Source organism: Archocentrus centrarchus, chromosome 1 (genome assembly GCF_007364275.1).
Source record: "Archocentrus centrarchus isolate MPI-CPG fArcCen1 chromosome 1, fArcCen1, whole genome shotgun sequence".
Taxonomy (NCBI): Eukaryota; Metazoa; Chordata; class Actinopteri; order Cichliformes; family Cichlidae; genus Archocentrus; species Archocentrus centrarchus.
In genome coordinates this window covers 20,963,207-20,978,731 of record NC_044346.1, presented here as the reverse complement: position 1 = coordinate 20,978,731, position 15,525 = coordinate 20,963,207, and the positions used below count along the sequence as shown (strand labels likewise).

General features: G+C 40.3%; 1 protein-coding gene across 1 annotated transcript; it reads left to right on the top strand.

The window, feature by feature from the left end:
• LOC115796108 (zinc finger CCHC domain-containing protein 7-like) lies at positions 1-7,305 on the top strand. Its single transcript, XM_030752398.1, has 4 exons — positions 1-23; positions 1,987-2,529; positions 3,928-4,138; positions 7,289-7,305. The coding sequence occupies exons 2-4, from the start codon at positions 2,014-2,016 to the stop codon at positions 7,303-7,305; spliced, it is 744 nt and encodes a 247-aa protein (XP_030608258.1). The 5' UTR covers positions 1-23; positions 1,987-2,013.
• The last annotated feature ends 8,220 nt before the right edge of the window (positions 7,306-15,525 follow it).

Genomic DNA, 15,525 nt, shown 5'->3' with positions numbered 1-15,525 from the left:
ACCTCTGCAGTTTGTTTCCAAAGGTGAGCTCATACCTGAAGGTGTGACAGTCACACTGTGAGCAGGCATCATGATCAGGGCTGAAACTGAAGTAACTAAAGAGAATTTAGCCATCTTTGCATCTTTAATTTACACCTGTGCTTGTTTTTTTTGTTTTTTTTTTCCTTTTCTGACATGTCCAAAAGTTTCATAAGGAAAAGCCCTCTTTGAGTCATGAAGCTGAGTTGCTTCACCAAAACAGATGCAACAGAATAACAGAGTCCAGGGTTGTTGTTCGAGTAGCATTTTAATTGAGGAGATTGGGAGAAATCACCTGTGTTGGTGGACCATGACTGCTTTAAGTACAGTACATTAAATTCCACTACTGTAAAACACAGTCAGTCATTTGTCAGCCCCCATTCCCTGAGAGCTGCTGAAACTTTCAACGCAACAGTCGCCCCTCACCAGCCGGTAAGACTTTCTGTCCCTTTAATCCCTGGTGGCCGGCTTGTGACTGTGTAGCGTGGCGTTTATGCAGTGTGTGTGCGGCCTGGGAGCCAATCATCTCCAGCCATCATGGCACAGACACGCAGGACTGGACAGAGCAATGGGCCGGTGCCCCTTCTCTGTCCTGTGTGTGTGTGTGTGTGTGTGTGTGTGTGTGTGTGTGTGTGTGTGTGTGTGTGTGTGTGTGTGTGTTAGAAAAAGGCAGACAAGGACTGGGAAAATTAACAACACAGTGTGTCATATAGAGCGTAGTAACTAACTAATTTAACAGCTTTTGACACAATCGATCACAGTGGTGTCAGGATTATGGCACATTAAGTGTTATTTAAAATTGTCACCTGGCAGGTATCAGACTTGGATCCAATCTGCTTGATCCAATCAACACAGCTCTGATGAAAAGGTCTGCAGGTAAAAAAAAAAAAAAAAAAAAATTTCTGGGTGCTGCTGAGCTGTGTCCTCTCAGCTTTCTTAACAAGGCCTTATGGTTTTCAGAAAAAGACAGAAGTTTCCTGTAATTGATGTTGGCCTGTGATCCCTTCACTTCAAAAGTGCTGTGAATAACTTGAGAGGAAAACGACTACAGCACAATCCAGGTAATAATGTAGGGCTACTAATTAGATATATCGGCTTATATATGTTGGAGCAGATGTGACTGATCAGTGTTAAATATTTTAATGGTGAGATAATTTAAAAAATTACAAAAAAATTATAAACATTGCCAGAATTGGATTGGTATTTGTGTAGATTTTGTAACTGATATCAGGGCAAATAAAGTTTTAATGATCTTGATTTTTATTTTATTTTTTAATTCTATTCTTCATCTTCTGGCAAACATGAGAAAAGTTGGCAGCAGCAGAGGAGCACTTTTTTTTAAATGAAAAAATATATATTGGTATAACACTAGTAAAACCACATTTTGTTGTTTTTGCCTCCTGGTTGTGCTCTTTCTGAATAAAGTGCTGAGCAGGTGATTCTGAATACAAAGTGAATGTTTGGAAAGTGCCACACATAAAGATCTGCTGCTGTTTGGCGAGCTGCTATGGATTGCCTAATTGAAGCAGCTTTAGGTTGGTGATGGTAACCAGTGTCAGATGTTTAAAAATGAATTGTAAAAAATGCTAAAATAATCTGTTAGATAATGCAGAGCAGTTACATTAAAAAAATCTAATTAATCAGCAGCTATTTTGGTAAATAAACATTGCCTATATCCAGCTTCTCAGGTATAAGGAGTTTTTGCCTTTTTATTTTGACTTGTCCAGTAGAAAACTGAATATCTTTTGGATTTCATGCTGTTGTTTGAAGTAAATTAAGGCTCTTGAAGATGTCTCTTTGGGCTTTAGGAAATGTGAAAGGTGATATAGAAATCAATTATCTCACTTTTTATAGGCCAAATGACAATAACTATTAGGGAATAACTGTAGACTGTGTAATTTAATTTGTTATTTAATAATGATTTAGACAATATGGTGCTATATTATGTTAATTTTGTGTGTTTTTAAGTCACCATCTCCTGGTGTGGTTGTGAGGATGTACAGTATCTACCAGGACCGGGAGAGGTTAGAGGATGACCTCTATCCAGAGGAAGAAGGGGACTCTGAAGGGTCAGATGCCAACAGTGAGTTGGAGTTCCATCTCTATAGCCAGCTCCACTACTCCTCCAATCCTGGGGAGCTCGAGGAGCAGGAGAATGGAGAAGTGCAGGAGCATGAAAGAGAGGACTCAGGACAAAATAAGGTGATTGAGAAGATTACAGATGGTGACGGAGGACCAGCGCACACAACAGAAATCAAGTCTCTGACACCTATTAATGGCAGTCTGCAGCAACACCCAAAGAAGAAGAAGAGCGAGAAACAGGATAAACTGAATAAGAAGAAAAGTGATCCTAAAGGTCAGAGGCCACCATTGTCACTTTTTGAGGAGGTCATCGTGATTGACTCCAGCACTGATATCATCTCAATCTCTGACGATGACACTGTTGAAGATAATGAAGGGATCTGTACTCTAAAGGGTCGAGACATGCAGACTTCCACCCCGGCACAGCAGGTAGAGCCAGTATTACCAAGCTGATGTGCTGTAGATAAAATCATTTTAGTATCACTCATCACAGTGACAGAAAAACATTAAAAGTTTACAGTGTAGTTGTTGAGACAGAAATATTGACATTTAAAAAATGTCATTGCCATGTTAATGGCAATGACATGACATTAAATGTAATTAAAAAAACAAAGATGGTAAATGCAAAAACAAAGACAAAGGTTCAGTAATGCATCCAACAAGCTCAGCCTGCCCCTCTTTGTCTTGTAGAATTGCAGCAGCCTCGCCCACTGTTTATGGTGTTTCCAGGTCATTAAAAAAATGAGTCTGGCTTAGGGTACAGTTAAATAATCTGCTTGTCTCTAATATGCATAAACAAGAAAACGTGTTGAGAAACATCTCTATCTTAACGTATTAAAAATATAGCTGCTAAGAAACAGATGTTCCATTTCTGCAGCATTTCCTGTGGACACTGAAACAGCATTGAAGCTTTCACCACATCAGCTTTGCAGCTGGAGCCTGTAGTCTTAAGTGATTAAAGTATAGCACCGCAGTCCTACAATTTGGATTTAATTGCCCAGCCAATCTGGTTACTCCATGAGGCATCCAAGTTCAACTGCAGTATTAACTTAAAGCTTAACTTAAAATCTGAGTTTGTCCAACATAATCTAAACTGACTGAATGTTGATGAAAATATGTGCGACTAGTAAGTCTCAGATGTCCATATGAAGAGTGTTATGGATTTTGCTTGCTGCAGTTTTGCCTTTTTAAGTTAACATTAATACAACTTTGACTAACAGAGGCAGGTGTAGCCTCAAACTAGCAGCAGATAAATGTTTGCGTATGGTCTCGCACAGAATGGGTACAGGGGATTATATTCATAGTTCCCAGTCACTTAAATAGGAAGCTTTTTACAGGATATCTAATGACCCATATGAAATGTAAAACAATTACAGCAAGCATGTAAACATCTAACTTTGAAGACTTTTGTGAATCTATTCTTAAACAGAGCAGAGGTCGCCATTGAGCCAAAGCCTGATTCTTTGTCATTTGTGAGACATTATCAGAAATGCATCTGCCTTCCTTCTTCATTTTTTATTTTCTCTGTCCTTTGTCAAGCTACTGCCCTGTGCTCAGTGCCAGCAAGCTTAATGATTGCTGTTCCCCATTTCGAGCTGCAGCTGTCGGAGTGTACAGCATTGCTAGTGTATGACTAACTGCAAAGTTTAATGCTGGCAGTGAGGTAATAATGTTTAACAAAGGGCTAAAATGTCAAAGTACTTTCACAAACTATCACCTTTATTTATCGTTGCTTTGCAGTTTGATCAGTTCAGTAAGGCTGCAAGGTTAAAAAAAAAAACAAGGATTTGATATCTGATACACTCTAATTCTGTGTATAATTCGTAGGTTGCTCAGAAAAGGAAAAGGACTCCAGGTGTGTTTGTGACTGTGGAGTCCAGCAGTTCAGAATCAGATTCAGATGAGTCCGAATCCAAATCTGAGTCTGATTCATCTGATTCTGATTGTCTGGAAAGCTGGATGATCCTGGGTCAAGGGAAGCAGGATGGTGACCACTCTATCTCACTCAACCTGGAAGGAGGGTCTGACAGCAAATCAGGTGTGTTGAGTGTGTGTGTCTTGTGTGACCTCATTTATTTGTGTCTTTTGTCTGTACTGAGAAATATTTACACCTACAGTGCTGTAAAAATGTATTTGCTCCATTCCTGAGTTAGAATAGAATAGAATGCCTTTATTCTCATTATACAGGATATACAGTGAGATGGGAGGGCCACTCCTGTTCAGTGCTATGCAATAGAAAGTCAAACTTTTTAAAATATAACATATAAATTAGAACTTCTAAAAATAATACAGAAAATAAATAGTTCTTGGTTTTTTGCATATTTGTCACACTTGCATGTTTCAGATCATCAAACAAATTTTAATATTAGTCACAGATAGCCCAAGTAAGTGAAATTCAGTTTTTAAATGATGATTTAATTTATTAAGGGAAAAATGCTACCAAAACCTGCCTGGCTCAGTGTGAAAAAGTAGTTGCACCTTAAACCTAATAACTGGTTGTGCCACCCTCGGCAGCAAGAACTGCAATCAAACCTTTGTGATATCGAGCATTGAGTTTTTCATATCAGTGCATGAATGGGATGTCTATTCTAATTTTGTTTGTTTGTTTTGTTTGGGGGTTTTTTTAGGGGTGGGGGTGCCACTCAGATGTGGACTTGCTGGTGTGTTTTAGATTATTGCTGCATAACCTCAGTGCCCTTGAGCTTCAGGGGACAAACGGGTGGTCGGACATTTTCCTTGAGGATTTTCTGGTAGAGAGCAGAGTTCATGGTTCCATCAATTACAGAAAGTTGTCAGGTCCTAAAGCAGCCCCAGACCATTACACTACCACTACCATGTTTGACTGTTGGTTTGTTGATCTGTTTATGAAATGCTGTGTTAGTTTTATGCCAGATGTAACGGGACTCAAACCTTCCAAAAAGTTCAACTTTTGTCTTGTCAGTCCACAGAATATTTTTCCAGAAGTCTTGGGGGTCATCAAGATGTTTTTTTTTTTGTTTGTTTGTTTTTGGCAAATGCGAGACAAGCATTTGTGTTCTTTTTGGTCAACAGTGGTTTTCTCACTTTGAACTCTCCCATGGATGCCATTTTTGCCCAATTGCTTTCTTATCGTTGAATCATGAGCACTGAACTTAACTAAGGCAAGTGCGGCCTGCAGTTCTTTAGATGTTGTTCTGGGTTCGTTTGTGACGTCCAGGATGAGCCATTGATAAGCTCTTGGAGTAATTTTGGTAGGCTGGCCACTCCTGGGAAGGTTCACCACAGTTCCAAGTTTTCTCCATTTGTGGATAATGACTCTCACCGTGGTTCACTGGAGTCCCAAAGCCGTACAAATGGCTTTGTAACATTGTCCAAACTGATAAAGTGACTTTGTTTTTCATCTGTTCTTAAGTTTCTTTCGTTTGTGCCATGATGTGTTGCTTTTTGAGATCTTTTAGCCTACTTCACTTTGCCACACAGATTCTATTTCATTGATTTCTTGAATCAACAGGTCTGGCAGTAATCAGGCATGGTTTTGGCTAGTGAAATATAATTCAGTTTTCCAAAAACTGTGGATAATATGTGGTTAATCACAGTTAATTTGTGATTTAAGGGGAGGGGGATTACTTTTTCCAGATAGGACAGGGTAAGTTTGGATAGCGGAAATTGTCTTTAAAAACTGCACTTTGTCTTTATTTAGGTTATCTTCATCTAAGATGAAAATTTGTTTGATGATCTGAAGCACATAAGTGTGACAAATATGCAAAAACAAAGAAATCAGGTGTGATAATTTTTCACAGCACTATATGTGGGTCACACCTCTTGTGTGGCCCAACTCATTCAGAACACTTAGTCTACCTGCAGCCCATTGATAAGAAGCAGGCACAGCGATGGGCTGCACCTAGAACAATCTGTTTGAATGCATGTTTGTATGTACGGAAGCTGCACCTATGTCTGCATGTTTACAAACTTGTAAGTTCTTAGCATTCCTGGCACCCTCTGCCCAGTTGCTCGCTTCTCTGATGCATCTTTAAGTATGTTTGTGTGCATTATGTATTGATACATGTGTGTGAGTCTGCGAATGTGTGAATAAATGTGTGTTTATAAAATATTCCAGTACTAATCAGCATTCATGTGTATGTACACGTGGATACCAGCAGTCATAACGCTAATGCCAAAAACAAACAAACGGAGAAAAGGCAACGCAGGAGGGAGAGGGAGGGGAGGTTGGGAGAGACGGGAGTAATCAAAAAATGAATAAAAATGTTCCCTGCAAATCTCTTCAGATCTACACATTATCTTAACCTGCAGCCTCAGCAACCTCTCTGGCACCCTCCTCCTCCTCCCTGCTACCTAACGCTCTCCCATCTCATTCTTTCATCCTATTTTCTCACTATTGTGCTCGCTCTCTCTCTCTCTCTCTCTCTCTCCCCACACACACTCTCCCTCTCACCATTTCTTCCTCATTTGAATTTCCCTGGGCTGATGTTTCTGCAAGAGTGCTCACTGCCTCCTCTACACACAACTGGGCTAAAGGAGGGGGTCTGTGGCTGGTGGGAAGGCTTGAGGTTTGGCCTGGTTTTGGGAGGAAAGGAGGATTTTAGGTCTCTGTCTTTCTCTCCTTCTCTGTCTCTCTCGTCTGGTTTCTTTCTGTGATCTTTGGAGCTTGACCTCATGTCTGCACATGGGGGGTCATGGGTGTGGTGTGGATGGGGTCTTAAAGTGAGAGGAATGGGGGAAGGCTTTGTCAAAAAAGGGGAAATAAAGGCAAGGAAATTAAGGGATGAGCCTCAGCAGTCTTGAACTGTGCCTGAATTTTATACAACTCACTAATTCAAAGCTGGTCCTCTGGTCCTGAGTATGGTACGTCTTTACACTGAGGGTCTGAGTGTGTGTGTGTGTGTGTGTGTATATGTGTGTATATGTGTGTATATATATATATATATATATATATATATATATATATATATATATATATATATATATATATATATATATATATATATATATATATATATATATATATATATCCCAAAAAGCACAAAAATTTACTGATCCCAGATCCCCATTTCTTTTTCTATTCATCCCAAGCGTGATGGAGCTTATCTGTCAGCACCATAGAGTGCTGTATGAAAACTATTAAAACACATTAGTAAACCACACTCCTGCCACTGTAAAATATTCCCATTCCGAATTTGTTATTCTGCAGCTGAGTGTAGTCCCTAAGAAATACACTATTCTCTGTTTTTCTTACAATTCTTTCTCTTTTTTTTGGGGGGGGGGGGGGGTGCTTACACAAAAGTGTACATTTTTCAGATCTGTCTTCACTGGGAACAGTTGGAGTTGAAAGACAGAAGTCTTTTCATATAGTTTGTTTGATGATTAAGAGGACTTCCCCGAGCTGGGGTCTTGTGCTGTGTTTTAGTGGCGGATCACCACGTGGGTGTGGCTGTGTACAGGGTCACCTGTTAACAGAATTAATAATGAAATAAGAGGTCTGAAGATCTCAGAGGCAGTTTTGCATACAATACTTTGCGTTGCTAAATTACTTGATTTCTGGCTGTGCCAGTGATGAATCTCGGAAGAGTTGTGAAAAAAGTCTTTTGTGTTATTAAATCTCTGGCCAAAAATGAAAAAATGAAATCATACCTCAAATGATTTCATATCTACCAACTAGAGCCTGGACAGTAGTTTCTTTTTAGGGCCTGTTTTCAGGACATCATATACTCCTATACTGATATATTTGTGATAAGCCAATACTGGCCCATAATCTCAGCTTGCCGATACGTCGTTGTATGAAGTACACACTGCATCCAGTTTGTGGATTTGGGACACAGTTTTGATCACCCCTCGCCTATCCCTCTCTGATGGTGTAGGTTTGATGCTGTTTAAAATCATGTTCTGATTTATTTTCTTCTTTTGGGAATCCATTTCACATACCCTTTTTTATTTGGAAAAGAAATTCAGAGATAAAGGCCAATTTTAGGTTGCTGAGATATGGTTGGTTGAATTTTTATGGCTACCATAACCGTTACATCCATAAAACAGGGCTTCAAATATAAAGATTGATTTCTGTTTTTTATATCCCATGTTGTGAGTTCTGTAGCTTTGGTGCCTTGTGTGTGTTTCTGAATTTGCGCGTGTATGTGTGAGTAACCACTTTGCACAGCAGCGACTAATAGTATTTGTACGCCTAGACCCCATCTCAGCATCACCATCAAATCACATTCACTACACTTAGTCTCTCCCTCTCGCCTACAGAAATTTAATCTGTTCATCCCCTTTCTCTCTTTCTTCCTCCTACATGTTGTCACTTGTTCACATACTTTTACAATCTAATCTTTTCTCACCCCCTTAGATATGGTGGGTTTTTTTTTTGTTTTTTTTAAATCAAGAACATGGACACACATGCACACACAGCCTGAGTGGCTATCTGTCACCTGGCTGTAAGTAGCAGGTGTTGCTGGGTGGATCTGTAAGGACATTGGATAAGTAAAAAAAAAAAGAAAAGAAAAGATAGTTGAGAAAAGGGGGGATGAGCAAGGGCCGTCTGCCTGTCCGGCAGCTATGCAGCAGCAACCAGACGGAACAAGAGAAAGAAAACAGGGCTTCCCAAAATCCAGCTCAGTGCTTTTCCCACCCGGAGAGGTGTGCATCTACTTCCCCGTGAATGAATCTGTGGTGTAGGCGGGGTGTGCTGAAGCTAAACTTGAATTGTAAGTGGTTAAACTTCACTCAGTGGTCACACTTTTTTCCCCCTCTCTCTGTTGCTCCCACCCAGTTCTTCTCTTTGCTTTTTTTTTTTTTTTTTTTTTTTTTGTCCCCTCGATCTTGGTCAGTGCACACCAAACTTTGTTTGAGGCTTAGTCAGCTCTGGCTTGCTATCAGGTGGCCGATCACATCAGAGCCTCAGTGTGTGTGTCAGTGTGTGTGCTTCACTGAATGTCTTGGTGAATTAGAGAGAAGTGAGTGTGTTTGTGTGTTTGTACCTAAAGGTTAACTCTCTCTGACTCACAGAAAAGGAAGGTAAGTCTCTTCTCTTCTCTTCTCTTCTCTTCTCTTCTCTTCTCTTCTCTTCTCTTCTCTTCTCTTCTCTTCTCTTCTCTTCTCTTCTCTTCTCTTTCCTCTTCCTCTTCCTCTTCCTCTTCTCTTCCTCTTCTCTTCTTCTCTTCTCTTCTCTCTCGCATTATTTTTTCTATGCTGTGTTTTATAGTCTTAAGACGCTGTTCCGTTCTCAGATTTGATTGTGGAAAGTAGTTCCACACGTTTTCAGCTTTAGATATGTGTGAATGAACCATGCTATTTTAGGCCTAAAGCTTTCTTCTGCGGCTTCTTGCAGTCTTGGCCTCTGTATACTCTAAAGTCACATACCAGCGTATGCACAAAGTCAAATACCGATTTAGCGCTCCGTGTGTGTATCTGTGTGTTTTCTTTTTTGCTCTGATTATGTGTGTGAGTGCATGTTTATGTACAGGGCATCGGGATTGTAAAATGAGATTACAGTGGCATGTTGGGTAGTGCACTACTCGTTGGTGTGTGGGTGTGTGGGTGTGTGTGTGTGTGTGGGTGTGTGGGTGGGCGGGCAGGCACTGCAGAAGGGAGACATGGATAGGATCAGCTCTTATCTTGGCTGCCCAGTGCCACACGAGGTGTAACGCCACACCCACACTACCACACAGTGTGTTTGAACAGGCACACACACATACACCATGAAATCACTGTGCCATAGTTTGACTTGTATTATCCTTTTTTTTTTTTCTTTTTTCAGAGGATATGCAAATTAGATGAGTCTACAGTGTAGGCCTAATGTTAGTGCATGCAAAATACATGTAGAAATTCAGTTGAGAGGTCAGTGCCTTCATATTAAAAAAAAAAAAAAAAGGGGGGGGGGGGAAAAAGCTTTCGATTGAACAATCATTTGATGCCAGCAGCCTCTGAAATGTAATGACAGTTGGAATCTAGTAAACGAAACAGCTTTTGTAAAGTGAAAAAAATCTCTTCAGTAAGCGTCCGTTGTTTGAAGACAATCCTGTCAAAATGAATTCAGCTTGTCTTTTGATTATTTAGATGCATTTATGTTTAGAATCATTAGATATTTCTTTATTTAGCCACTTGCAGCATTGTTGGACATGCTTATGAGTATATAGAGTGTAACTTGTTAACTTATGTTATTCATTATTCAGCGATATAGTGCAGGATAATCCTCATGGCGTTCCTGCAAAGATAGATAGAAAAGTAACAATATTGGAAGCGTTTGTATTTTTCTGTTTCATTGTACTTTAAAAATTAGCAAATCAGCAGAGCTGAATTATTGCTTAGCTTCTAACTTACCTTCAGGCCTTCCTTTGCCAAATGGTTTTTATAAAAACATTGAGGAAAACAATTGTTTTACATATGCAGAGAACAGCAGAGGCGGCAGAAATTGTGAAGCACCACTTGAGTTAATATGTAAAAAAAAAAATCGGGGTGGGACGGACAGGTAGTAGCGCTCAGCATCAGACAGAGGGAGAGAGAGATGAGAGCGGTAAAGCTAAAGTGGATGAGACAGGTCTTGAAAAGCATCGGCCACGGTGGCGGTCTGTCAGGAACGGTTTGTCTCCAGGCTAAGATCTCAGAGTGGCTCGAACACGCCGGATTTCTGTCTGCACAAACTGATATCGGCGCTGTCTGTCAGTCCTGTCTGTGTGTAGCTGATGGTACTGCTGTTGAACCTTCCCGTATAAGTCGTGACCTGATGTGGCTCTGTGCAAAGCTGCAAATCTGGTTTAAACACCATTATTTTTAAGTAAAATGAAAGCAAATTTTTGTCTCATGAGCCATTTCAGATTTTTAGCGTGCCGCCTGCATTGAAACGGTTCGTTTGAAGCTTTAAGTCTGAGCCAGATTCGAGTTGTCACAATGTTATGATGGATTGGTTTTGAAATTAATTTGTACATTACGGCTCTGATGAACATGTGACATAAGCACATAGTTTATCTTATTAAAATATGTTTTAAAAACTATAGTGTTGTTTTTTGCTGATTTATATATTGCAACATTTTCTACATCTACTTGGATTCAAGTAGCAGAATTACTGTCAGAATACTACCCCTGTGTTTGGTTATCACAGACACGTTTGAATTACAGCTGTGCTACTTCTACTGCAGAGTGTCTTTAGGTTTCTTTTTGCCGATATCTAGAGTTTATTTATACCACTTTTATCTGCATCTGGACAGGACAAGCCATCCTGTCTGAAAGTAATCTTTGTCAAATAATTTATGAAAATTTTGCTATTTTTTCTTGGAAACTTTGACTCAAAAACACCCACAGACATCTGCGGTTGCGGGTGCAGGTGCCTCATTTGTATTAATATGGCTGTTTGTTCTTCAGAGTGAGTGAGGGGCAGCATTTAAATATAATCTAGGAGAAAACATTTCAGCGACATTTACAGAAACCTTTACACATCATTGTCGACGGCACATCCACCATCTGCCGGTCGATGAGTGGCGTATTAATTCCCAAATTTAAGATGAGGTTAAAGTTTTTTGTTTTTTTTTCCATTCAGTCTGATTTGAGATATTTATTTTGGTTTTGTTTTAATATGTTGTGTTGTATAAATGAGAGGACATTTTAGAGCGAAAGTGAAGGTGTGATGTGAGGCTGCATGTGTTGTGGTGTGTTGGAGTGTGAAGGTGTGTGCATCTAAAGAGAAAAGTGTGTGTCAGCCTCACCACGCCTGAGGTGAGCCCAATAACCGTGCCATGGCCCACTGGAACGAAGTTTCACCATCTTTAGTTCCGAATAGAGAGAGAATGTGACATTAAATGAAATGGTTTTCAACGCTTTACTTTTTCTCTTGTTTTTTTTTTTTTTTAGGTGCCGCTGATGAACCGTGGTTTGGGATTTTTGTCTTTTTAAGCGTGAGATGTAACATTGAATGAGAGTGCTTCTGTTTTTTGCAAAAGCACACAACCGGCTTTTTGCAGTAACTGTGGCCTGGAGGAAGGGGTAATAAACTGGAGACCAAGGGGGTCCCTACTGTAGTTTAATGCGTGTGTGTGGGTGTGTGGGTGGATTGAATAGGGAATCCCTGTCTTCTACTTGAACCTTTATTTAACCAGGATATCCCACTGAGAGCAAGGATCTTTTTTTTTTTTTTTTTCTTTCTTCTTTCTAAGGAGACCTGCAACAGACATAGTGCCCTGAAGCTACAGTGTAAGACATCTAGACAAATACACAACAGAAACACACACAGAAACACACTCAAGTCTGATTAAATAAAACTTCTAGGCCTCAACACCTTAATCCTGCATTGTGTGTCTTTGCGGTCAGCATGGTGTGAGACTATAACCGTAGCCCGTTGTCAAGTGGTTACACAAAATTTTTCACTTCCTTGGCTGTTTTCATGAACTGTCTCATCCTTTATATGAAGGTCCGGGAGGGAAGGGACACAGAGGAGACTAGCAGAGAGAAAAAAAAATGTCAATTACAATTACCAATAATAATCATTATAATTAAGCAATCACCTAATAGGAAATCAAATTATTGTGGGGGGTGACAGTGGGACAGAGGGAGGTCCCGTGGGACTGTATTAATTTCTGTTCTTTTATTTGACCCAAGAACTTTCCCTTTATTGTCTTTCCTTGGTTTTTGGGCTAGGAGGGGTTGTTGAGAGGGCTTTATTAACTGGTAGCCTAGGGTGATGATATTTGTTATTTATTTATTTTTCTTTGGAATGGTGGAGTTGAGGGAATGGGGTTTGAGGGATTTGTATTAATATTAATACATTTTCGGGATGAGGAACAGGAGGAAGAGGACTGAGCGATGGAAGGGTGGGGGCGCAAAGGCAGTCATGGATCCACAAAATCACCCCTTCTCCCCTCGCCTCGTTCTTGCCCCCCCCCCCCCCCCCCCCTTTTTTTTTTTTTTCTCTTTCCACTCACTTTTCAGCTCACCTCTCCTACTTCTCAGGGGCTCCGGCGCTAGCAGAGAGGAGAGCCGTCTGTTTTGAAATCAGAATTTCAGTTTAACAGTCAACAGGATAGGAGGGAGAACCCCAAACACACAAATACACCTCATTTAGGGTTAGTACACTGCTTCGGTATGCAAAGGGTTGCCTAATAATAGCAAGGCAATGTTTTTTGCAAAGTCCCAGAGGATGGTTTTGTGTGTGTATCTGTGTGTGTGTGTTGGTGTGGGCGAGCATGTTGGTAAGGAGAGATTCTTGGCAGTGTACCACACAGACACACAAGTGTGCTGTTTAGCAGTTTCTCTCCAGAGGCTCCTGGCAGTGTGTATGTGGCCATTCCAAGGCTTCTCCCCATGTCTCTTAATTAAGGCACTCGTCAGACAGAGACCAGCTGGGCCTGGTCTGGCCTAGCTGGCACTCACTGTAATTTCAGTCAGCCGAACCCTTTCCTCATCTTCCATGCCCCCCCCCCCGCCTCCCCGTGCGCGCTCACCTTTTCTCTTCTTCTTTTACAGATTTCTTTTCCCTTTGTTTCCCTCATTGATTGAGTTTTATGTTGTTGTATTGCTGAATATTGATGGAAGTGCCCTCTGCATGTTTATAACATATGTAAGCTTAACTAGTTGACCTTTCCATCATACCTAAAGCACTAATTAGGAGTCCCATTAGTATCTGAGAGACCGCCAGTTAATCGGCCCTTAAATACCAGGATTTAGGTGTTTGCTGGAACACGGTAATACTTAAGCAGTGTCCTAGGAGGCAAATGGAGTATTTATTGAAGTAACTGTTAAAGGGGGAAAAAATGCTCTAAGAAATTATCTGGTCATTTTCTTCCTTTTTTTTCCCCTCCAGTAGGTGCGAGATTTTCTCAGACACACTGAAACATTGTGTGTTAAGTGGCAGGATGTGTCATGCTTCTTTGGTTACATCTCTTGAAAGACTAAAACAGATTTGGATTCCTTTATGCAAACAATGCAAAAAAAAAGACGAAAAACAAAAGCTAGCTGTTTCAGCACGATATACTACAGATTGCTATAGCAAGCACATGCTAAGGACAAGAGTACATCCATAGTATAATCTTTCTCTTAACCCTTCAGCTCCACCCTCACTCACTCCATCCATCCCATCTCTTTATTCCTCCACTCTGATTCCAAACCGTCCTTCCATACAAAAAGACCAAGCCCTGGTTACGTGGCTGTTGCTATGCCAGGTTTGCAGGCTTTCCTGGGTTAATCCAGCTTCTATCTAGGATGTGTTATGGAGGCTGCACGGATAATAGTGGACACTGTGTCCCCAGTCTATGTTCAGACTTTCTGCAGACAGGTTTAATGTTGTCTAAAAGTGTGGTTTATCAGAGGGGTAAATTTCCTCAGCATTGTATGATTAAGTCTCCTGCACACATGTGTAACCAGTTCATACATTGTGTGCCTGTGAATGAAGTTCAAGTCTTCGCTCGTGCATGTATTCCTGGGCACACACATGCCTGTGCATTTGCACACCTAGGCCGCCCCTTTATCCGGGGGATTATGGTTAAATGGAATGCTGAGATTCTGGCGGCGAGCGACTGATAAAGCCGAAGTCGGCGTTAGGAGAGAAAATTATTATTGGGGATAAAATCAGAGCGAAGGAGATAGTTACCGACTCGTTGGGGAGTTTAGTCATTGATATTCGGCACAGGCTTTCAGGCAACATGCAGAGTTCATCACACCCTTAATGTGATACTAGTTTTGTGTGTCTAGGTGTGTGTGGATGCACCTTGGAGCTGGGCTTTACAAACTTTTAAAGGTTTTGGTTGAGGATCAAAAGCCTTTGGGGTTTTAAAGCAGCCAACATACTGATGAAGCTTCCCCCACCAGCGGATAAGCTGGAATGTCCTCGGGGTTTCCTGCGGCTCAAGGACTTTTTCTTTGAGTATTCCTACGTCACATCATTCGCAGTCGTTCTTGTCTCCATTAATGTTGATGCAAAAGTCAGTTACTCTCAGCTTTATTTGTTCAGCCAACTGGTGAAATAATCCTGCTGAAACTCCCGTTAATCAGAGCCAGCCTTCTGAATTTCTTTTGATTACTGAATTAAAAACATATTAACGGTCAGCAACAGCAAATTTAAAAAAAAATACTATTATTTAAACCTAGATTGTAGAAGTACTCTGATTGTTCAGTTTTCCCGTCATGATGGAGATTTAGATGCGTTTGAAAATAACTGATACAATTGTATGATAAATAAATCTTTCTCTAGCCTTCAGAGATTTTGGATTTCATGAGGAATTTTCTTAAACTATGGTTTGGTTTTTAGAGGAAAAACACTTAACCTAATAAACCGGTTAAAAAAAAAACTTCCAAATACAGTAGAAAATGGAAAATATTTTAAGAGAAAAGTGTTACATATACAGAAAGTTATACTGTGATGTGTATTTTTTTTAAGTGCGTATAAACAGTGCAAAGAGATTATTGAAACTGTCTAAAAAACTGAATTTTTTCGTTGTCATGTTTATAATA